Below are 24,517 nucleotides of genomic sequence, written 5' to 3'. Positions count from 1 at the left end.
ACATAAAATTTCAGAATAAGATCCAGGTCCTGGTCCTCATGTGTCCCCTATACCAGGATGCTCAGATGTACAAAAATGTGAGTTTGGATGGCAACGAAAAAGGCATTTAAAAGAATGATACTAAGATTATAGAGCCAAGGTAGGTACAGCGACTTACTTTCATCATATTATTTTGATTTTAAAATGTTAAACAAAACATTGAAAAGAGAAGAGAAGAAGATCGCACTGGAAATAAAGTGAAATATTCAGTTGTGATTTTTGTGAATAGTTGTCCATAGTTAGGTTATGAGTAAGAGAAGATGGAGTGTTTACTCTTGGTTGTTGTGGAAGTGTTGGGACTTGATACCAAAGTGTTGACATATGCATGTAATATCCTGTTGTTAGATGTCACAAATGTGAATGTTTCACGTGAATATGGCACTTACTTGTTCTTGTTCGGGCATTGTTTTTCACTCAAACTCTCTAACACAGGTAAATAATATTTTACTATAGCTATCAAGTCAACAGGCCAGTTTGACTGCAGTTATGTGATGGTGGTTACCTGCTGTAACGTCGGGTTGCGTTTAGTGGTTGAGAGGAGGCGGCAAAACACTTAGCAGGGTAGCCAAAAGAATACACACTCACGCTAGCGTTGGGGATTCCACAGTGTGTTCTTTAATATACCTTCTCTTCATCAACCATATAAGCCCGGTTGAACGGCTGCAGCTTAACAGTGTTCGTACAACCCATAACGTTGCAAACAAAGGTGTCTGGAGAGGTAAAACATAAAATCCGTCCCTCCTCATGTACTAGCGTGCAAGCACATGTCCACACCATCACAGAGAGAGAGAGCAGAGAGACCAGTGACACACACTGATGACACCATCAACCCTCGACTTGGGTGTCTTAAAGGGACACCACACCATAGTGGCTGTTACACTGCATTTACACGCACTGTTGCACATCTTAATCTGATAAGTAACTGAAGTTCAAGCTAATGGAAGATAAAGAGAGAAAGGATATATGATTTTGTGAACTAAGGAGGAAGCAACACAAGGGCTTTCTCTGACTGCTTTAGGACAATCAATCACTCCTCCCAGAAAATTTAAACACGAACGCCTGGCAGAGGACCGGCAGACAAGCTACAAAAATACTTTTTTACTCCCTTATGAGGTACCTGCAAAAGCTGAGCACATCAGCTTTTGAGCTCATCTTTCATCCAGCCGTGCTTCAGAAAATCTCGGGGGGGTACATGGGTAGAACAAAATAAAGTAAAAAAATAAAAATAAGAAATGGTTGATTCATTTTTGCGTTATTGCATTTAGAACTGTTTATAACTACAGGCGATATCTCTAACTGGGAAGCTGTGTATAACACTGAAACTGAAAATAGGATGTGATGATTTGCAAATGTCATAAACTCATTTTGTATTCGCAGTAGAGCAAAGCACACAAATCAAATATTTAAATCAAGAAAACGTAACATTTTAAGAAGGGCAAAAATGTCATTCTGAGAGTGATGGCAGCAACACATTTTTAAAAAGTCAGGACAGGGTCATGCTTACCTCTGTGTGTCATCCCCTCTTCTTTAAATAAGAGTCTGTAAATATCTGGGAAATAAGGAGACCAGCTTTTGGTGTCCCGTTCCTGATATGAGACTCTGGCTGCTTAACAGTCCTACGTCTTTTTGTGTTTTTCATTTCATGATGCTCCAGATGTTTGGAGGGAGGCCTGTTCAGCACCCAGACTGGTCTTCTGTGAAGCTATGCTCCTTTGATGGATGCAACATGCGGTTTAGCATTGTCCAAAAAAGAAAAGAAAAAGATGTTGTCTTGATAGGTGCATTTGTTGCTCTAAAGCCTGTGTATATCTTTCAACAATGGTGATGCTTTTCCAGCTGTGCGAGTTGCCAATCCCATAGGTGCTAATGCACCCCGATACCATCACCGATAACGAGTTAGATGGTCCCTCTCCTGCTGCAGTCGATCCATGGCATCTCTCTCACGGGTGTGTGATGACAGCTACCTATAGGGTGGTGTGGACACGCAAGATTTAAGAATGAGACAAAGTGGGATTTTAAAATTGGTACAACAGGTTGTCCACTAAATATCTTGGCACGCGTTCAAATCTCAGTGACCTTGACTTCGAGCTTAAGGTCAGAATAAGTTAGAACAAAGCATTGTAAGACTTTTAGACTGATGCTATGTGGTTCTCAGGCCAAATGTCCAGTAATTCTGAAGGTTCAGTGGACTTTCAGAGGAAATTAAAAACACATTGAGGAAAAGGCCATGGCTAAACAGAAACATCGCACATATCTGCAATAATATATAAACCACAGAATGTTAAATAACTAAAAACATATTTTAGCTCATTCAATGGCTGTTTGACAGCAACGTGACTCGGTTAACTTAAGTCAAACTGTAGCAACAGTGACAAGCCCTTTTCAGCATCCCTTGGGAGAACTCTTATCTGCTGTTGTCTGTGTTGCTTGAATGTTTGTTATTTTCATATTTGACTGTGTTAGATCTCTTAGAGGCGTGCAGGTGTTTTCCCGTTTCTGAACATGTTTGCTTTGTCATTTGCATTCCATAACATTCAAGCAGCTAACCACTCTCCTCTTTCCTGCTGCACAAGCTTCAGCGGCTTCACTTTCATACACCCACTTTCGATTTCGGTCTTATTCTTTACAAGATTCGCGCTTTATATTCTGTTTGCCTCCTTTGTCCATCACAGCCTCCTGCCAAGTCATTTTGTCTTCTTTTGCTGTCTGGCAACGTCTCTCTTACATGTTTCCCGTTTTGTTGTTTCTTTGTGTATCCCTCAGAAGATAGCTCTCTACTCCGCCCCCGCCTCTCCATCTGTGCCACACACTTGTGTTGTTTCACAGTTACTGAAGCACACATCCTGATTGCTACCAGGTGAGGCAAACTACAAATGCACACACATGCTTGCATGACATGCGTTGGAGCACACACATACAGTCTGCAGTGGTTCAGTGGTGCATTTAGATGACATTTGCTTGGTGATAACATTGCCACTGGCTAGGTTTGTGTTTTGCACTTTGTCTTTGCTTTTTGTGTGTCGGGCATACTGCAGCTGTTGTTTTCAGGTGTTAAATGGCGCATTTTCCATTTAGGAACATTTGACCTCCAGTGTGGTAGACATGTCAAAACTCCTAGAAGGAAAATCCCACCTGACTGTGGTTTTAAATGTTCTCAGAGGAATCAGATGTGTGTTTCCACAGTGTATTTTCTTTCTCTCATGCCGTTCCTGCCCCCTCTAGCCTAGTTTCTCCCCGTTGCTTTCCTCCTGCTTGACTGGGGTCAGCAGATGAGCTTTGACCTCCTGTGTGGCCCCTGAGCGAACAGCTTGGAAGCTGCGTGAACGCATAGGGGCGGAAGGCCACAGGGGCACCCGAGATCAGTTGTGCTGTACTCTGCAGGACCCAGCAGCTGCAGAGACAGGAAGCTGTAATTAGGACTAGAAGAGGCTTAATACTTTTTTTTCCTTCCTGCCAGTCTTCCATTCTTGCTCTCTTTCTCTCTCTAGAGAGAGAAATGCTTCCACATTAGGAGACCGAAACTCGCAATTACATGTGATTGTAATCCTCTGATGTGAGGCAATTTAATGCTTCATTTATTCACCTTCATTGCTGTATATTTCATGCCTTAATCCATCAGTGAGCCCAACGTTTTGTACACCAGAGTATTATCAAAGCTGTAGGGGGGGGCGTGCAAAAAAGTGAAGTAAACAAAGGTGCTACGTTGTCAGATTTGCAAAGTAATGTAACAACGAATGCTTTTGAATATTATTGTTGAATATTATCACACAGGAAAAAAAAACAAAAAAAACAACTACAAGTAAAAGAATTACACCGTGATGCCTTTGCCTTTGTAAATGGAGGGACAGTAACTGCGTGTAATACCTGCCAGTCAGATTAACAGTATTTCGTCTCTATCTGCCATTCTGCAATTCATCTCATGTAAACAACGTGGCGCACAGCGTGACGTGAAAAAAGGCACATCCCTTTGACATTGCGTGAGGAACTCTGTATTCCTCGTCCACAGGAAAATCCAAAAAAGGAGTTTTAAAAAGTCACCGTTTTCGGTGAATCGAAACGCCGTTTACGTGTAGAGGAAACAGCTGCGTTTTCAAAAATACACGTGTAGGTGCAGACATAGTGTAAAAGAGTTAGTAGTTTATTTTGAGGTGTGAAATAAACCGCAACAGAGCAAAGTATGGGTGTGTGTGGTTGCAGGATGTGTTTGTGCGTGTGTTTGTGCGTGTGCCTGCGCGCGTGCATGCACGGGGGGGCGAACATTTTTCTTGTAAAACAAAGGGGCCCCAGCAAAAAAGTTTGGGAACCACTGACTTAAGGTGTGTGTGTGTGTGTGTGTGGACAGACAATTTGCACGCCACTATAGTTGTGAGGACCAACAGTCACTTATAGGGGCAAATTGCCCGACCCCACGAGTTTGAAGGCATTTTTGCGGCTCAAAATGTGATTGTAGTATCAGGGTTAGGATGAGGTTATGGTTACGTTTTAGGCTGAGAGTTAGATATTCATTTGTGATTGTTGGGGTAAGTGGCTAGGGAAAGCATTATGTCAATTAGATGTCCTCACTAAGAAAAAAAAAAGTGTGTGGGTGTGTCATAAAAAACAAGACTATACCACAATTTTTCTTTTTTTGAAAAATAAAAAAGAAGGAAATTAATCAAAATTAAACTATAATTTTGAGTAAATAGTAGGATAATGGCGGATTCTTGATTATAGGAACCATTGTTTCATCAATGTTCAGGTACAAGAACTGGACTTAATAAGGAATGAAAAAATAGCCAATGCACAAAGACAAATTTCAAAGAAATTCAAAAACTCTGCTCAAGACCACTTTAGAAAAAATGCAAAAGTCACTCAGGACTTGTGCACAATAAGGTATTAATCTATTCCACTTCTAAGAATGTGTCATTAAGTTGCTACACGTTTCTTTATGAATACACATAAAGAGTAAAAGCCATCATAATATGAAACAGATGCAAACTTCTTTAGAGGCAGAGTCATAAACTTTTAAAATGTCCTCATGCCTCCTTATGGGTTATATCATCTCATGAATCAATTAAATGTTCATTTAGCAGCAGGTAGCGGTGATGTAAAGCATTACTAATTGATCAGCCATTTGGTTCATCACTGTGTACATCTTGGGGAAAGTACTTTAAAGACAAAATCACGATATTCAACTGCCGATCTGTGACACAGCAACAGAAAACCCCCCACAACATTGCGGTTGCCGTTAAAGTCATTTTGAAAGCTACTATTTAAACAAAGCTTCCACGTGAAAGGCTTCCTTTGAAGCTTTTGTGTGGAGGCTTAAAGTTTCCTTCAAAACCTGTTGTTCAAACCTTCAAACCTCACGTTAACAAGCTTCCATGGGAAAACTTGGGTTGTTTTTGTTTATTAAATTGGGGAATTCATCCAATGATCCAAATTGTATTTCATCTTTGTCTGATGTTGCGTTTAAACACAGCCGGAGCAGCTTTAGTTTTAAAGTTGCGTCTGGAGCTTTCAATCTTACATGAGGGAAGTTTGATTACAACTAATAAATGGGGCCAGTCTTTAAAAATTCTCTTTAGTTGCAAATGGAAAGCAGCCAAGTTCTTGTGTGCAGACAGTGGTTTCCTGTGTGAGCCGTATGGTTTCACGCTCATATCCCCTCATGCATGCATGTGCACGCTGCCTCAACTAATTAGTACCTCTCTTTTTCGCAGGGTCCTGTTATATCCTGGCAGACACATGGACAGGGAGAAATAAAACCGTCAGTTCAGGTGAGTATTTCAAACCTCTCGCTGCCTCTTTTGGGCTTCCTATCGGTTTTTAACTGTACTTCCTTTACAGGCCCTCCACCTGACCTCTGGGGTAAGTCCTAGCTGTGGGACTTGATGTTGGTGGGCCCACAGAGCTGGCGTGCATGTGAGAAAGAGGTAATGAAGTCCAGTATGAGGCACTGGCGGAGGCTGATGCTGGTGGGAATACTGGCCTGGGCTCTCTTCTTTCTCGCCCTCCTGTCGTATTTCCTGGATGCTCGTGTGGATGAGCCCCTGACTTCTGCTGGTGCTTTACTCTCCCAGCACCCAGACACACGCCGTCTGGCCTCCATACAGGCCTCCCATCAACAGCATGCCGTGGTAAAGCTGACTTTACCATTAACTACAACGTATCCCAGAGATAAACCAGAGCTGGAGCCTCTCGCCAAGTCCGGGACCCCAGAGACCAGCCTGGAGATGAGCCAGAACCCAAACAATCTTCCTTACGCTGTTTATGGCAGCCAGGAAGTAAGTCGCCAGGACTATCTTGACCCACAGAGCCTGGCAGCCTGGTCTTCCTTTGGTACAGAAAATGTGGGTTCTCACTCAGATCCTGTAGTCCAGAGTCGTGAGCGACAGTCACAGACTGCAGACTATCAGAACCACTTCAGCAACACTCAATACCAAGGTGGCAAGGAGGAAGATGATGAAAAAGAAAATGAAGATGAAGATCTGGGAAACAGAAGGAAGAACAGAGTACAGAGTATGGCCAGTGATGATCTGGAGGAATTCTATTTCTCCAAATCCATCTCGCTAATAAAGCGGCTCTGGAAGGGTCGAGTGTCGGCGGGCATGCTGAGTCTTCGACTGCAGCGTGCCATGAAGGAATACGTCAACTCCAACAAACACCATGTTTCCTACAAGGGGAATCGCAAGCCCGCTCAGAGTGCCAAGGAGCTGCTTTGTGAATTGAAGAATCAGGCCCGGCTGAGGACAGTAGACGGGTTGGAGCAACCCTTCTCTTCACTTGGCTGGGCTCGTCTGGTGCCATCCCTTCCCCTGGAGCAGCTGTACAAAAAGGAGAACAAGAGAAGCTTCAAGACCTGTGCTGTGGTCACCTCTGCTGGGGCCATCCTTCGCTCACGATTAGGCAAAGAGATTGGTAAGCACCAAATAAGTCACTTTCTGGCATTTTCCAGAAAAAGTCTACTGCAAACGTGTATTCTGTTGAAACTTGTGCAATTACAGATACTTTTCCCTGAATGTTTTAAATACAGCACTATAATAATTATATAATCTAAATAATTTCCATGAAATTCTTTATAACAAATTATGAGACAAAGTGGAGCCGGTGCTGCAATTAGAAGGCTTTGTGTGTCTCTGACAGTAAAGGCTAAAGTGGAATTCAATCCTATTCAACAGTAGTAAATTTCACAGAAATTAGTCTGTGAAGTTTTAGTGACTTCTTAGTCTTAGTCTCAGTCTTAGTCTCAGTTGACTGCAGGTGAGTGCAGCTGACTGAAACTAGCATCAAGTCACAGGATGTGGAATTTCACTGAAGTGTTTAATGGAGAAACAGCAATACTCGGAATTAAGTAGGAACAATAACAAGTTGGACATGTTACTGCTGCCAAATAAAGGTGTCCCTGTACCTAATAATAAATTACCATTAAATGATTCATTAGCTTGTTTGATTGCTGCACAAAAGACTCGCCTGTTCTCTAAGTGTCCCACTCAGGAGTGGTAGTCTGAAGGTCAGCACATTTCCACTTTGTGCCTGCAGAGATTAGCATTTGCTCAGGTTTTTGTGTGGCTTTTGCTGATTAACTTGTCAAGCTGATTGTGCGCAGCGTTGAGTGCGTGCCTAGTAAGCTAGATATCTTTGCATTTGAATGTGTGCGTTCTTGGTTTAGAGACTTTTGGCAGCTCTCCGGTAAGTGGGGAGAGTGTGAATTCAGTGACAGATGGCTCCGCAGAAAAAACAGAACCCCCTCTGGTAACCAATCAGGCCTCTTCACATCACATATAGCTTCCTTGCATTTCTCTCTGAATTCAGCTGTTCAGGGCAAGCGCTAGAATTAATAAGAAGGTCTTCAGCTTTGTGGCTTGAATTTTTTTTTTTACATCTCTATAGACTGATACGGGTATACAGATGTCACTGCCACAGAACACGTTTTACAAGAAAGACAAGAAAGTACACCACACAGAGAAATGGGTACATGCGGGCAATGGAAACAGACTTCTGCAGGTGACTCTTTGGTTATTAGTGAAAACATCGATGCCACAAGCCTTCAGTCTTTAGCGCACTACTCTGTTGTGTGCTACTTGGAAATCAGCAGCAACATCATTTCCTACAATTTGAAAAACATACAAGCCACCTCCCATTGTTAGTGCATGAACATGTGACTTGGTATACGAGAAACAGGTGACTGAGATGGGAATGAGTTTTCAGTTTCAGGCACCAAATCTAAATCTTTCTGTATCATCATCTCCCGTGTTTGATTTTGATGCCTGGCCAGTCATGTGTCCCATATGCATGTGCTTGTATACAAAAAATAATAATAATAAATTCTACCAGTGTTATACGGTACTTTAGTCACGAATTAAATAAAGAGCTGTTCTAAACAGTATCCTGAGTTGGTATGATTACACACAAACCTTCCTATAGAAAGCTGCTGTTGATGATTTCTGAGGTCACCCACATCTCAGTGTAAAAACAGCTGCAGGATACCCGTTCAGTGTGTAATCATCTACGTATTCAGTTAAGAGATGTTTAACTGATGTGCTGTAGTGTCTTGATAAATGGGACCGTTGTTATGAAGCTGATTATTTATTGAACAGCGTCACAGTGCTTTAAAAGAAACAGCATGTATTTGCTACATTAATTCTCAGGCTTAGCTTCAGCAGGAAATCAGATGGCATTGATCTCACTCTGTCTACTCATTCTCACCCTGTTGTACTCCCTGAAAGGCTTCTCTGTGCCAGAACCTGTATTTTGCAGGTATGAACAGTGAGTCATTCATTCATTCAGTTAACCTGTCCGGACTTGAATATGACGACCTCATCGCTCTAAGTTTTGAGAATACCAGAGGCAGGTTGACTGACTTTTGGATTGTAATGTTCCTAAGTGTCTATACACCACTGAGGCCATGCTGTGAGAGTTTGTTGGTCAGGACTTGGTTCAAAGTAAGTGTGGTGATGTGTGCCTGCCATCATGTGGTGAACACGGCAAACTGCATCCTCATTCCAAACACGGTATGGAGATTCGTCTTTGGCAGGGTTATTCAGTTTGATGCAAACATGCTGCAGTAAAACACTCAATTCAGAGGTTTGTTTTATTTATCAGTGTTTAGACACAACTCTAGTGTCATTTATGTTTCAAATTTACCATGTGAGATAAGTAAATATGCTTGAATATCAGTGCTCTCTAGAAACTGTCTCATTTTCCTTGCAACTCTTGAGTATGGATTGTCTTGATGCATGCTCTATTATCCAGGTGAATTATGAGAGAGAAATAAGACTTATGAGAATTTGCATATTAAGGATCAAGGAACTGACCTTCCGGCCCATTGTTCTTTCAGTGGGGCTGGTTTCAGTCATTATGCAAATGGTCTTTTTAAAAGATTGGGGAAACCTGCAGTCAGCTGCGACAGAAGAAGTCACTCCCACTGAAAACGCTACGTCCAGATGAACGTAATCAACTTTTGGGGAAGTCTGGATTGGTACCGTCCAATGGCAGTATTAAATATGGTGCTGAAATGCAAGGCGTTTTTCCTGAACTTGTTTTTCCAGAATAATACAGACAGTGTTGTTAAACTTGAACCAAGTCATATATATATACCTGTCCCTGTTTGCGTAAGGGGGATATTGGCCATGATAGTAACAAGAGACAAAATAATAAGCAGTTATTCATGTAACTCCATTTTACTTTAGTGAATAGTTATGGCAAAAAACTGAGAATTTATCTTCTTTTTCTTCTACTACTACAGTACTACTAGTACTTTAATCTCAGGATTCTGACTTTTTTCTCAGAAGTCTGATTTTTTTCTAAGAATTCTGACTGAGTCAGGAGTGAGCAATGAATTTTTTCCAGGAACCCCATGAGACTCAGTTCTGCTCTCATTAATTTTATTATTATGTGCTACACCTTTAGTAAGTAATCCTTTTTTTTATCCTTTCTTTCTTCTGAAGGTGTTAAATAGGCGTTTGGCCTCCATCAAGATAGAGGCTGATCGCTGCTTGAAGGACTCTTCTTTAAAGCCATCCTTCTGCTTGAGCTCTATAGAGAATGGACATGTTAACTGTGTTTTATTAGAGCCTTGTTTGCTGTTGTGAAGCTGCTCTGAGTTGTAAACCTGCTGGTGGCAGTGATGAAGGGGTATCAGATCACAAGCTGAGGGATCATCCATTTTGGTGTTAGTTCAATGCAGGAGGAGGACGCCTGAAACTGACAGATCGATCAGCAGACAGGCAGGAATTAATTTGTAATTGTTACAGCCGCCATCCATCAAGGTGAGGATTTCAAGTTGTTGAGGACCGTGAAGGACATGTGAACAAAAAAACCCAGTAAACTCCTTATGTGAGCCATGGCTCTTTGTTTACCTGAGCCAACCACCGGTTACATCCCCGAGCCTGTCAGATATTGTTGTCAACAATTAGTGCAAGTGTGATTTTCATCCCTGTAGTCAGTGTGTCGTCACTGACTTTGGTTGAGGTGCTTGGTTATTGAGATGTTTGCGTGTGTTTTCTCCTCTAAATAAATTGGGACTAAGTAGAAATTCTGAAAGATGATGGTAATTGCTTTAAGACCTTGAAAACATGAGCTGGTAACATTTGGAAGAGACATCTGATATTTGTTTGTACATCTTCAAAGCCTGGCTTCACCTTTTAAGTTTTTTTTTATATTGCTATGAAGAAGACTTTTTATGGAGGGAAATTGTCTGTATATTTCCATGATAACAGATGCAACTCAAGGCCACTTTGTTACCTTGCTTTGAAAGACTCCATGGTTTCCCTTTCAGACGCTCATGATGCAGTTTTACGTTTCAATGCTGCACCTACAGAAGGCTACGAGAGAGACGTGGGAAACAAAACCACTATCCGCATCATCAACTCGCAGGTGAGTTAGGGTGAGGCCTTAAATGACAGTGAATCCTTAAAAGAAACAGATTTAAAAAATACAGTCATTTATATTTTCAACTCACTATTTATGTAGCAAAGTAATGCCTTTAGAAGTGTATAAATGGTCAAGTGTTTCATCCAAATGACGATGAGTTCATTGTACTCAAACAATCTGAACTCAATGGTATGAACTGTCATTAGCAGATAGGCTAGTTCTTTGGAAAAAAAACACCAACAGCTTCTTTAGTCTTTGTTTTGTGTAGTCTGTCTGGAGATGTTTAAACGCTTGCTTTGCCTGGCCAAAAAAAACATATTTGTGTAATCATATTTACTGGACAGGTTTTATGTTGGTATCTGCCTCCTAGTCTAATTTATAGTAGGCACATAAAGAGGTTCTCTCTGTGTTTTTATTTGTATTTTGGCTAAATAGTGACCATGCATCTGAATGATTGTGCTTTACATTTGAAAGTAAGACTTACATTTCATGTGCTGTGTTACAGATTTTGGCAAATCCTAGGCATCGGTTCAATACGAGCTCTATCTACAAGAATATAACTCTGGTGGCCTGGGACCCCGCACCTTATGCTGTCAACTTACACAAGGTATATGTGTTTTCACTTTAGCAGTTTCAGCAGATCATTGTCACACTAAGGTTGCAGTGAACCGAGAGAAAAGGAGTATAGGAATATTAAAGCGGGTCGTCTTAGGAAAGTAAACACAGTTATTGTTGTGTATGTAGCCACAAACACGTGTAGGAAAAGAAGCTTGTTGCCATGATGTCATCTCGTCTATCTCTGACTTCCACCTGCCCTTTAAAAGGTTTGGTTCATGTTAGCAAATGTGTCCAAAACAAGATTTTATTCCGAGGCTCCTTTCCCCTTATCCTCCTCTCCATGCTTCCCGTTAATTGTTATTCGGTGAATGGCCTGATTGTTTGAGGTTAAAATATATTTGCATGCAGCCTCTGCTTTCAGTGATTTCATTTATCTGGTGAATTACATGGAATTTCTTTTTTTCATCATCATTATTATTATTATTATTTTTTTTTTTTAATGCTTTAATTAATTTTCTGAAGGACATCACCAAAACAAACAAGATCAGTTATATTCCTGCATTAACCTTTAGTCCTTTTAATCAGTGCTGTGCTGCTAGATTAGGTCTTTACGTCAGAATATATCAGATTAAGTAAAGATTTAAAAAATGGCTGATTTGTTAGTTTATTACTATCCATGCAAATAGAGTTCAAGCGTGCAGTGCATTGTTATATAGCTACAGTATTTGCCATACTGCTCACCCAACTGCTCACATAGCCAGTAGACAGCACGGTAAAGAACAGGATTACTGGATGTGGACTGATGGGGTTTTAATAAAGAACACGATGCTCCACTGACACTTGACCTTTGTCTCTACATCCGTGTTTTCAATTCTATCCTCGCTCATTGTCAGTAGTTAACCTTTGGAAATACTGGAAGGTGTTGTTGCTGCTGTGTAGTTTCTTGTAGCTTTTAGCACCTCGCAGTGTGTCTGTCATGTAGCTTTCCTTCTCGTATATAAGTTTGTTCAGTTTATTTTTACTTTGTATCCCATGACACTCGCCAAATGATTAAATGTGTTACAATTCTTAACTTTATTTAAATTAGATATAAGTAAACTGCTTGTTAATGCAAATATCTAATCAGCCAATCACATGGCAGCAGGTCAGTGCATTTATGCATGTAGACATGATCAACACGACCTACTTGAAGTTCAAACTTAGTGTAAAAATGAGGAAGAAAGCTGGGGTTTTGAATATGTGGTTGTTGGTGGCAGATGGTCTGGTCTGACTATTTCAGAAATTGCTGAGCTACTGGGATTTCCGACACAACCAACAACCATCTCTAGGGTTTGCAGAGAATGGTCAGGAAAAGAGCAAATATCCAGTTTGGCAGTTCTCTGGGTGAAATTGCCTTCAAATAGAGACTGTTTATAATCAAGGTATGCAGAAGAACACACAACATGTCAAGCCTTGCCCAGATGGGCTACATCTGGTTTTGTGAATGTTACAGTGAGTTCATTAGGGGTGCTAGTGGTGATATATATTTTCAGTGATATAGCAGGAAATTAACTAGGCATATAATTATTTTCTTTCTCCTTTCCCCCCTTATTTTTCAACTAACCTGCAGTTCACAAGAGCATAATAAACCTGGACATTCTGTTTTTGGTGTGCCACCCCAATATTTTAGTGGCCCCCATATGGCCACCCCTATGAAAAAAATCTGGAGGCTCCCCTAATAGTATACCAAAAAACAGCATTATATTTACATATATTATAGGTTGAACTGCTTACTTAACATGCCAGTGCAGTTACTAATTATTATCCAATGCATGGATTGCAGTAACTTGCATTGTGTGTTATGTAGTTTCTCAAAATATACATTCCCAGTAGTCGGGTCTTTATTTCAAAGCCCTTACAAAGATTTACATTAAAAGCCATTAATTCATAATATTCAGCTCTCATGAATTAGTGGAACAACTGTTATTTAATTTGGCTTTTAATGATAAACTGCAAATTATGAACAATGATTTCAGGCTCTCCTTTATTTCTGCGGTCAAACTGGAGATGGTACAACTGATGAAAATGGACATGCACACTCCCACAAATCCATTATGAGTACTTGGCACACCGATTACATCAGTTTTCCTATGATTTCATTTGTCAAACTGTGATGTATCCCTACAGTGCACTTGCTGTCTTCAATCACAGTATTGTTCTCTACAGCTGTGTTGCACCGTGCGTCTAAGACACTTAACATTTTCTGGGATGTTTTGACAGCTTAAAATTTCAGTCAAACCACCTGATTGACTCCAGAGCCCTTCAATTTCCTGACCGGAAATAGTCTCTTACATAGTTTCAATGACTCTAAAGTTTTAAGCATAACAGTCATGCTACTGTAAGACAGCAGCTCACTGACTTTTCTGTTGAGAGGCTGACTTGTTGGTGGGAAATTATCAGTATGCACTAGGCTTATATCTGCAAAAGGTTCTCACCTAAACCAGGATTTGTTCTGCACATGCACACACTTCCTGTCTGAGCATTTAGTGCAGCTACATCGATTTGTTCTGCCGCTATGATGTTATTTCAGGAAATTACATTTAATATGCTTTAGTTCTATTTTGTTAAATGCAAACCCTGTAAGCCATACATTATTTATGTCCCTGGGTAACAACACAAACCTCACATGAATAAAACATAATCATCTAAACTGTGAAAGAAAGCATAAATACAATTCAAATGTATTCCAGAGCCACTCAACATGATACAGCATAAAACAGCAGTGACGGACGTTTATCTGTATGGGCGTTTTGTGTTTTTTTGCAATGTTCGCAGTCTGAAGATACATTTGACTAAACTTCAGCATCCATTCAGAGGAGTTTTTTGTCCAAACGTTGGAGACTGACAGATGTTTGCAAAGGGCTGCACTCTATCTTTAAACATCTTTTCCTTCTTATCTTTTGCTTAAGGGGGGCTTTTTTAGCCTTTGAGATAGGGTGGTGGAAAGAAGACAGGAAACACACAGCCATGAGTCGATTCAAACTCAGGCCTCTGCAATAGCCTTATGGCTTTTGGGCCACCTGCTCAACCCAGTGAGCGATACTACTGTTGCTATTTTTGTATTGACTGCAGTCTTCATTGTTTTGAATAGTAGAAAAATCCTCTAAATATCAGAAACATTTTTAATTATTGGGAAAAAAAAATCACGTTGTCTTATTCTTATCTGACTCATGATTTGAGATTAAATCTGTCTGCTGTGTTATTTCTCGTCAGTGGTACACTAGTCCGGACTACAACCTGTTCGGTCCGTACATGGAGCACCGCAAGCTGCATCCTGACCAGCCCTTCTACATCCTTCACCCTAGCTATGTGTGGCAGCTCTGGGACGTGATTCAGGGCAACACAGAGGAGGACATCCAACCCAACCCCCCATCATCTGGCTTCATAGGTGAGTGCACACTCACGCATGTCTTGCATGCGTGCAGTGGTTGCACATGTGATGCACGTCTGTCCCTTCAGCTGCTTCTTTGTTGTTATCTTTGCAGATTGTTGCCTGCTCCTATAGCAGATATATATGCACACAAACACACGCACGCTTGTTTGCTGATGGTGTCACTGAATGCACAGTGACACCATCAGCAAGTGGCAGGATTATGCAAAATACCAACACACTCGAAACCAATATATTTAAACAGACAGGAATGTAGATATGCACTTCACCTTCCTGTCCTGTTGCACTGTGCATTCTTATACATGATGCTAGGAAAACGGTTGTCTTACTCTTGAAAAGCTGCACACATCCTGAACTCGCTAGGGAAAACTTTCCTGAAATTTCTTTAAGTAGTCTTCATTGAATAGTTGTCCAGGCTTCTTGAAAGATTTTTCAAAGCTCTTCTTTGGATGTTGTATTTTTTTAGGCCTGCCAATTCTTGCTTTGTCCTCCACCTATCAAGTTTCCTCAAATATCTCAAGGAAACACCGCACACCATGCTGAGATATGGCTATTTTTCAGCTAAAAGCTCTTTGAGAATCACCTTAGTGGGAAACATACTATATTATGCTTATCAAACTGGCATTTTCCAGATTCGTCTGAAAAGATTCTGCTAGAGAAAAAACACATTTTTGAAACAGGAAAGCAACAAAGACTCCACAAGAACACGAAAGCTAAGTAGCATTCACGCTAGTGAGCAGATATTTGCTGTACAAAGGGAAAAACTTGCAAAAGCATAAATAAAGCATCAGCTATAAAATATCCAAACAGCATATTAAAAAAAATAAGTCAATTCAACTTCAGCGGACTGCAGAGGGTTGCACATGAGCGCAGAGGAGAAACTGGTCACTCTTTAATCTAATTACACTTTTCTTTTAGCTTAATCCAGCAGCTCTGCTGCATCACAACCCAGGAATCTGCGCTTTGGTTTGCCGTGCATCGGGCGACCCACGTTACAGCTGGTTTTCATTGTGACTGCACTTGGTGATAATCTGTGAATCAGTCGCTGATTACACAGCTTAAATGGAAGGCAAAAGAGCTTTACACTGGAGAAACAAAACCCTGCTGAAGTGTTAGGCATGACTGCCTGTATTTAAAATGTCACAATGTTCCTTGGAGGACTCTGTTGTTTATACTTCTCATGTTACTTTAAATTAGACTGTTTTCCACTCAGCTGAGATTTTGACCTTCAGGGGGAAATAAAAAGCCGTCACCCATCTGTTGCTGTTACAGGATGTGTTTCCATTCTTTTTGGTTTTAGACATTGGCGTTTTGTCAAAAGTGATTAAGAAAAACGTATTATTTTCTGTTTTGTCCTCATTTGCACCTCTTTCATTTAGGAAATACAAGAAAAGGTTCCTTTTGCTTTTTATAATATTCACAATGTCACACCATCCTCCAACCTAATTTACGATGCATGATACGTTCCTTTTTCAGCAGCAGACATTTTTATTAGATCATTTGAATCCAGCAATAAAATACAATTAAACTGGTGACGATAATGTTATTTGTAATACCCAGCATATCTGAACAGACTACTCTTAAAATTAATTTCATCCGAGTCACAATTACAAACACAATTTGACTTAACTAATAACACAGTGCTTTTCTTGTTTTTATTGAATACACTGAGCAGTCAGCTGCATCGCAGACTGGAAAGAGTAAGCAAAGCTTTTGTTGTGGCTTATTTTTTTGCTTGCAGCCTCTTGAAGAAGCACCAACCTCAATCACACATTTTCTGAAGGTCCTGAATGGCACTGCACAAAAGTGAGGAGGAAAATGACTCTTCAATATTTTCTGCAACTCTATGTCAGTGGGTTGAGGTCTGAGCACTCTGACCTCACTTATAACTTCCTTAATCTTGAGCAGGTCCTGGTCCATTATAGTTCTAGATCTACAAAAGCAGTAAAATACTGGTATCTGCTTTATGTCTTGCAGTTGTCATTTAAGTAAGGCCAGCTAAATGTAATCAGCTTCCCTAAATTTGTGCATTGTGTTTCCCAGATATGCCCGTAATTTCCATCAGTCATCAGACTGGAATCCTTTTTCTGTGGCTGGCCATACTGGATAATCATTTTGAAACACTGGCCCTTTTTATTCTGGAAAGAAGGTGAAATCATACCTGCAAAAACACCTGCGAAGAAACAACTTTGTAAGACCAACTAAATCACAACCAAAGAAAGCACAGCACAAACACGAACAATGCAATAAACGCTTCTGCAGACAAAATCTTATTATTCAATATTGTATCACACTTTAAATACGAACACAATTCAATTTCATATTAAACGACCTCATTTATTTCCATTTTGGTTTTTTACACAAAAGCTTCACTCAGGTACACGCATTCTGAAGGCATCTGGGGGGCTTAACCTTTCGTATTCTTCAACATTTAAAGCCAAAGCAGCAGGAGGGAAAGAGGAAAAGCAGAGTTAAATGATGCTTTAAATGATCCTTGCTGATCAAATCACAAGTCTGCGCAGTGACCTCCCCATTTACAGTGACACAGCGACTGAAAAGCAGCAAGGAACAGGCGCTGTTTTACTGGGTTTTTTACTCTTTGTTTAAAATGTAAATTAAAAAAAAGATCCTGTAGTTCAAAAAATAAATTTGGCCTTTTTAAACTGTAGGGATGAAAACTAAGAATATGTAATATACTGAAATATATTATATATAATATATACTGAAATTAATGTAATGCATACACATCAGTTCAGAAACAGACTAAAACCTTGACCCCACCACAGTGACGGTGCCCTTTATTAAAAAATACATATTTTTAATAGACGCAAAAATAAGTTTGAATGAAGTTCTTACCTTTTTTTTTGCATGTACTGAACAGGAGAAGGTGCGTGGTGGATGACAAAACTGATTGATACCAACATGCCTGGTTGCATCACACATGGGTGTACATGTATGTGTGCGTTTGCATACTTTACATGCATTTCTGTGGTCGTTTAGCACTTTTGTGTTATGTATAGTAAAAGAAAAAAAGGTTTAAAAGGGCACATTTATGGTCTACAAATACAAGTTTACACATAACACGAAAAAGCACATCTACTTTCTGAAAGCTCTTGTCCACAGTCCACCGGAGTTCACATTCTGGGTTATTCGTGCTTCATTGTGATGGCGGTGATTCCTGTCTGATTAATGCTCATGTTCAGGGGGTGACCTCTGGAGGGTTTGTGTGCTTGGTGTCTGCGGTGCTGTAGCACTGGTTGAGAGCTTCGGTGGAGATCTGGGCGGTGCAGGCCACCGTGTTGCTGTAGACGCGCCGGTTAAGGTGGATTGCCGTAGTCTTGGACGGCATCGAGGTGTCGCCTTTCTCCGATGACCAGCCATCGCAGTGAAACAGAATCAGGAAACACCTGTAAAACTGAGAGGGAGAGGAAAATAGTGGAATCACTGCACACTCACAAGCAGGTGAAGGTGTTTTACAAACAGTAAACTGAACTGAAGCATTTCTCACATATAGTAAAGAAAAAATTATTTGCATAGGGAAATGGTGCTGTCTGGATAAGTATGCAGGGTAGTGTATACAAAAGTTCACTTGGTGGCTGTAAATTTATTGGCCACAGTATTCTGTCAGGGGTGAAATCGAACATCTGACTTTTTTCTGCTTTGCACTCTGGGTCAGTTTCAGGTTAAAGAGCATTCAGCGTTTGCTCTCAGTCTGTTAGATATCTGTGTTCTCCATTGTTTTAAGGTCTTGAACAGTTCAAGACTGGACTGCATATGCAAATGAAAATGACCTAATGGTGTGTTCAGACTCACCGAAACTGTTGGTTTGCTTTTTGGAAACCGCAAATATTTTTTAGCCAACACCAGAAGCAAAACTGCAAATAGAAGAAGGCACTTCTAGCAGCTCTCTTATTTCCCAAAGAATCTCCATGGCGACTGGATCTGCATATTTTGATTTGGCAAAGATTTTATATCCTTTCATACTCTTCCTGACAACAACCGCCTTATTTATCCAGGCTGGGGACTGACAGCAGGAGTACACTAGTTGTAACCCCCTTTGGACTTTTTCTAAAACACTATACCACAGAGCCGCTAGAAGGAGAACTTCAGTATGATTGAGAACTCATTTATGATGTTGCCAAATTTTCTCCAAGCATTCTCCTTCTTTTTTTTTTTTGCTGCACAAATATGCCTTTACATAAACTCTATGTATAATCTAACTGTAAATAATTCCTTTAATGTTCCCAAATTGAAAACGAAGTGATGCTTGGGAAAAGAAAAGGATCTGTTGTCATGGTAAAGCAGGTTACCTCCAGCACTTGGCGCTTCATTTCTTTGGAGGTCTATAGCACAGAACTTGTTAGGGTCTTATGACATCCTTAGGATCTTGTGGAAGTGACTCATCCATCCAAATTACAAATCTGTCATCAGTAACTCGTGTTTTTCAGCTTTGCCTTCATATTAATGGAATACAGTTGTTAGGGGGAATATAGAATTCTAATAATGCCACAGACCACGGAGTCAAACTTAGCCCTCAGTCATGGTGGCAGCTCATCTGTTGGTACCTTACTTTTGGAGGTCTTGCTGCAGCTCTCCCCACTTCAGGTTTTGCACAATGGGGGAGTGGAGAGGTCTCAGAACATATCATCAGCCATACCAACAAATATAATTACTGTGGAAGGGATAATTATTCTCTCTGACTGAAGAGTCCTTGTTAAAACATATGTGTGAGGTCACTGTTTTTTGTTTTAGTTGCATTTCACAGAAAAATCCAGAACTTGCTGAAGCAGGCAAAGTCGAAGTCTTCATATATTATTCACAGTGTTATAGTTTTCTCCTCCCCTCTTTCAGCACAGTTGAGCTTCACATTTAGTCTCTTTGCACATTTTCAGATCTAATAGAAATTTGTCAAGTTTGTGCTAAATTCCTTTTCCGAAGACGTATCGAATGCCCGAAAGGCTCGCACACCTTTGATAATCAGATGTTTCCCACCAGGCCGTGTATTTATTATCGGCCCACGCTGATAGCGACCTTTACGAAAACTGAAAGGATTTACCTTATCTCCCGGCTTTAAGAGTTTCCGTTTTGTGAATGTCACGACGGGTTTGTAACGTCTCTACTTTGATCCCCGGAGCAGATGAAATAAAATGGATGTCATTAACTTCTCTTTGGCCATAAGTTTAGATTTTGGTTTTACCAGATTGCTTCCAGGTGTGAATGTGTGTTTTGACAGTGGTCCTGGGGGACTATTGCCTTGAAAAAAAGGAGAGAATAAAAGACAGGAACAGAAGGTTTTAGCGTTGTATTTTATAAGTATATATGTTGTTTTTATGTTCTAATAATTTTGTAATGTTTGGACCTCAAATGTTTGGCTAAAAAGTTGAACTCTAATTTAGTTGGCAAGTGTTGTGTGAAAATATTTATTTTCTCCTGTATGCTGACATTGCAGGTATCCTCCTGATGATGGCGCTGTGCGAGCAGGTGCACGTGTACGAGTACATTCCCTCCATGAGGCAGACGGACCTGTGCCACTACCACGAGACCTACTATGACGCTGCGTGCACACTGGGTGCCTACCATCCTCTCCTCTATGAGAAAAGCCTGATCCAGCGAATCAACATGGGCCCCGTGAGTGACCTCGAGAGGAAAGGACGCGTCACTCTTCCAGGCTTCAGCACCGTGAACTGTGACATCTGATATATGAAGCCTGGCCTCATGAGCCCGGACGTCACACACACGAACACGCACACACTTCTGGCCTTTTCAGGCTGACCATGGGAGAGGTGCAATAATGCCCCTATGGACAAGGAGGTTGAAGCTTGCAAGTTTCAAATAAAACCCGTGAAGAGCATAAGCCATAGCCCTCCAGGGACGGATAAACATAGAGGTTTCTGAAAGACCTTGTCTTTATTACGACGGTATACTTGACCAGAGGCTGGAAATTAGAGTCTCCAGGGTGGAGCTGAAAAAAATAAAAATAAAATATAATATCAAATTTCTCTCTGCTTTAGCTGAGCCACGTTAGCTGTGGAGCTGACTAGGGTAGCAACTGATCTTGTTTTAGGTAGGCAAGTGAGTTTTTAATAACTGGGTGTGTTTCCAGTGATGTAAAATCTGTGTTTCTCAGTACTATGGATGGTTTTCCACTTTAAGGAACTGTCACTCTTTATAACGGCGAATTGTATAATTATTTTTTTTATATATATATATATATACTGGTCCAAAGGGTTGTGAATAAACAAATCATCCATATTGAATGTCATAGGTACACAAACTCGACACAAAAGTACATGCAGAAGAATGCAAACTAAAAGAAAGATGAGAGGAGCTGTCAAAGCTATCACGTTACTGTACATATTCCTGCAAAATCATCATAATGAGGGGTTGATTTCATACTACTGAGCTTATTACTGAATTATTGTTCTGTGCACGCTGACTGATAACCACCAGTTTGTCACGTTTTGTTTGGGGGGGGGGGCGGGGCATTTGTGTACTTAAATCAGAGTAAACGGGGCCAAAACAGAACAAACAGGTACTCAGAACAGCCGTGACCCTGTGCCTAGCAGTCAGCTGAACACTTTCCTCGGGTTGCCTTGTGACTGTTCAGACACATGCAGTACACACTCTAGCAGGACTGCAGTACCAATCAGTTCGATGTGTGGAGCAGTAGACTTTCCGAAGTGATGAACATCAGGGGATCCTCCGCTCTGCCTCAGCAATCACCAGCCCCTGTTTGTGACGGTCAGTTCACTCTCTATTGAATGTAATTTTAACACTGCGTGTTGTGGCCAAACCCTTGCTGGAGCTCATCTCTGTGGGGTTATTTCTTTATTGCGTAACAGCATGAAGTGCATTCCCTACAACTATAAATGTCATATTTTCTGAATCCTCTGGTATTAGCCTGTGCCTACCCGCAGCTCAGAGTAGAGACAATTATGAAAAAGGAATTTGGACCTGTACTAACCTCGGATTTACTTTGTCTCCAAGGTAGGGGGGATTTTATGTTTACAGAGTGCCGTGTCTTCAGCGAGCTCGAGGTATTCGGTCTGTGGGAATGACAGCATCTTTTTTTCTTTGTAACAGATTGATCTTGTGCCATTCGTTGTGGTTTGTTGAAAGATATGAAAACATAATAGAAATGTTGCTTTAAATAGAATGATGTCGCTCTTCAGTAGAAACACTAGAGCATAGTATCATTTAGATAATAGCTGGTGTTAACAGGAGCTGGATAATATCTGGAATTTTTCAGTATTTACCAAAGGACATAAGCTTTTTTTAACCCCCCCCCCCTGAAAAAAAGAAACATCTTTTACGACTTAGACAGCTAAAGACATGAACATGGATCCTTATTTTAACCATGTTTAAGACCAGTTACTACCACTGGTGTTTTTTTTTTAATGAAAGTATTTATGTACTGTAAATTTTGATATTATGCATTTATGTTTACCAGATTTAATAATCAGATGGCAATTCAGTAAATTACATGGATGACAAACGCACTGCTTCACATAAAGGGAAATCAAAAAATCAAGAATTTGCTCATTCTCACAAGAGCTTTTTCTTGCACTCGTGTAGCTGACTCAGTTGAAGTTTTATAAAAAATATTTTGAAGTTTTGCTGTGGACACATTTCTTTTCCAAACCCCCATAAGTACTTGCTTTTTGTCCAGACAAGTCATTCGACTTTTCAATTAATTAAATTAGTAGCTGTAGCAGGTGTATGACAAATATTTGGGTCATTTTGCAAAAATGTTATGTATTTTATTTTTTTCAAATCTCCCACTTTAATTTTGAGTTGATGCACAATATCCCCCTAATTTCTAGTTAACAATGTAACATAAAATCTTACGCCCACATACCTAACAACTACACGTGATTACTATATGGAGGACGTGATCTTTCTCTTAGAGCTCCGAAGCTGACAGAGTTGGTGACCGAGCACAAATAAATGAGGCGCCAGTGATTGTTCTGTAGAAACAAGCAACATTTCTTTGTGCGATGCTACGAGTGTGTTCATCTGTGCCTGCTAGAAATCGAGTCTTAGTTGCTCCGTCCAGGTCGCCGTTTACACTCCGGAAGCACCGTTCACTGTTATCTTTGTGTTAGCATGTTTGCCTTTGCAGGTGCTTGTTGGGGTTTGATTCCGTGTTTGCAGCAGTGGATATCGGTCTCTAGCCTGGCCACAGTTTGCCCTTCACCATCACATCCTATCCCTTTGTGCAATAATTTGGGAAATCTGCGCACACCTCTACACTCTGCCGTTTTTGTTCCCACACATGAGCACACGTGAAAAGGCATTTTTGTCGTTTTTGTTGGGTTTTTCCCCCCTATTTGCTCAAAAAAATGAAGAACGTTTGTAATGTGATTAACAACTTGTTGTTTTATTTGTAATGTTATTACTGAATTAGCTCAGTAATGCCAAACATTACAGCAATAGTGACAAATGTAATGCGATTGCAGTAACGCATAACTTTGTACTCTGCAGTACACCCAATCCTGACTGTAACAGAGATTTTAATGTATAGAGGAGGTAGTTTAGATGCTTAATAAAGGACTTATGATTCATTTTAAACAATGCAGGTTTTTTCGCTCTGCTGTACGTCTTATAATTGCGATAAACGATAAAATGTGCTTGTGATTGTAGCACACTGAAGGTGTGAAAGCCCTGAACGTATTGTACGTGTGCATTGTAGTAACAGGTTACTTTCCAATGCACAGAGCATGCAATTCAGGAGCAGGGCTAGGTCTTAAACTGTCTGTGCTGTACTGTGATGCAAGTAGGCACCATTGTCTTTAATGTTGTGAAAGGCATTCGTGCTTGCAAGGTTTTCTTTTACTGAAGTGATGTTTTGCAGATTTTATTGCATGCTTGTGGATCACATTCATCTGCAGTGCGGCTATCAGCCGCTCCATGGAAGTGCTTGATCAGGTGCAATGCCTTCTGGCTACTTCATCTTTGCATCTTTAATATTGTGCCAAATCCCATCTTTAATTGTGTTCCAGTTTGGGTGGGTTATTCATGGGATGAGGACTCAGAGTAACAGTAGGACTTCTTAGGTGCTTCTTTCTGCAAAAGTCGAGCTTAACTGAATTTTGTATTCTTTTTAAGATGGGACATTGTAGTCAAACTTGACATTAATGTTCTTTGGTAGTGAAGTAGTGAGTTGAAAAATATGTTTGAAGACATGCGTGTAACATTTACCACTTCGAGCCTCTTTCTGTCTGCTCTTTACTCTCGAGGCCTATTTTTCATGTCGAGTTTTTAACAAGTGTTGTGGGGATTTCTGTACCACACTGCCTCTGAAGAATTGTTTAACATTTGTTCTTTCTATAGCTACCTTTTTGCAGTATTCTTCAGATGAGGAAGAGGAAAGGAGTGAGTAATGAGAGTGATTGTTCTGTTTCCCTTTTAAGAGCCTTAGGGCATTCTTCTTGATTTTTTTTATTTCTCTTTGGTCAGTGAAATCTCTTGATATTACACTTGAATTGATATTTAAATCAAGCAGTTCTATGATTTCAGCTGTTGTTTGTCTTTTTCTACTGTGTAAATAAAGCTGTTGTACATGTTCAAATCTGTTTTTCAGAATTATAACTCTTGATTTTAGATAAGACACGCACATGCACATAATAGCGACTT

The 24,517-nt window shown here is 40.4% G+C and overlaps 2 protein-coding genes across 3 annotated transcripts in view; one reads left to right on the top strand and one right to left on the bottom strand.

Annotated features, from left to right (window-relative positions):
* The first annotated feature begins 5,887 nt into the window (after positions 1-5,887).
* st6gal2a (ST6 beta-galactosamide alpha-2,6-sialyltranferase 2a) lies at positions 5,888-24,452 on the top strand. Of its 2 annotated transcripts, none has more exons than XM_040005411.1 (5): positions 5,888-6,939; positions 10,799-10,896; positions 11,399-11,500; positions 14,704-14,878; positions 20,331-24,452. In XM_040005411.1, the coding sequence occupies exons 1-5, from the start codon at positions 5,913-5,915 to the stop codon at positions 20,576-20,578; spliced, it is 1,650 nt and encodes a 549-aa protein (XP_039861345.1). In that variant the 5' UTR covers positions 5,888-5,912; the 3' UTR covers positions 20,579-24,452. The 2 variants fall into 2 exon arrangements, with proteins under 2 accessions (XP_039861345.1, XP_039861346.1); XM_040005412.1 differs by lacking the exon at positions 20,331-24,452 and adding an exon at positions 12,731-12,872 and having other exon boundaries at positions 14,704-14,815.
* Positions 17,545-24,517, bottom strand: part of tmtops2b (teleost multiple tissue opsin 2b) — a 28,549-nt gene continuing 21,576 nt past the window's right edge. The window contains exon 4 of the mRNA XM_040005413.1: positions 17,545-18,296. Within this exon, the coding sequence (XP_039861347.1) occupies positions 18,081-18,296 (216 nt within the window). The 3' untranslated portion in view covers positions 17,545-18,080. The remainder of the gene's footprint in view (positions 18,297-24,517) is intronic.

Source organism: Simochromis diagramma, unplaced genomic scaffold (assembly GCF_900408965.1).
Source record: "Simochromis diagramma unplaced genomic scaffold, fSimDia1.1 OVJJ01000501.1, whole genome shotgun sequence".
In the NCBI taxonomy this organism is placed as follows: Eukaryota; Metazoa; Chordata; class Actinopteri; order Cichliformes; family Cichlidae; genus Simochromis; species Simochromis diagramma.
The sequence above is the reverse complement of the archived record's forward strand: the minus strand, read 5'-3'. Positions and strand labels throughout refer to the sequence as shown.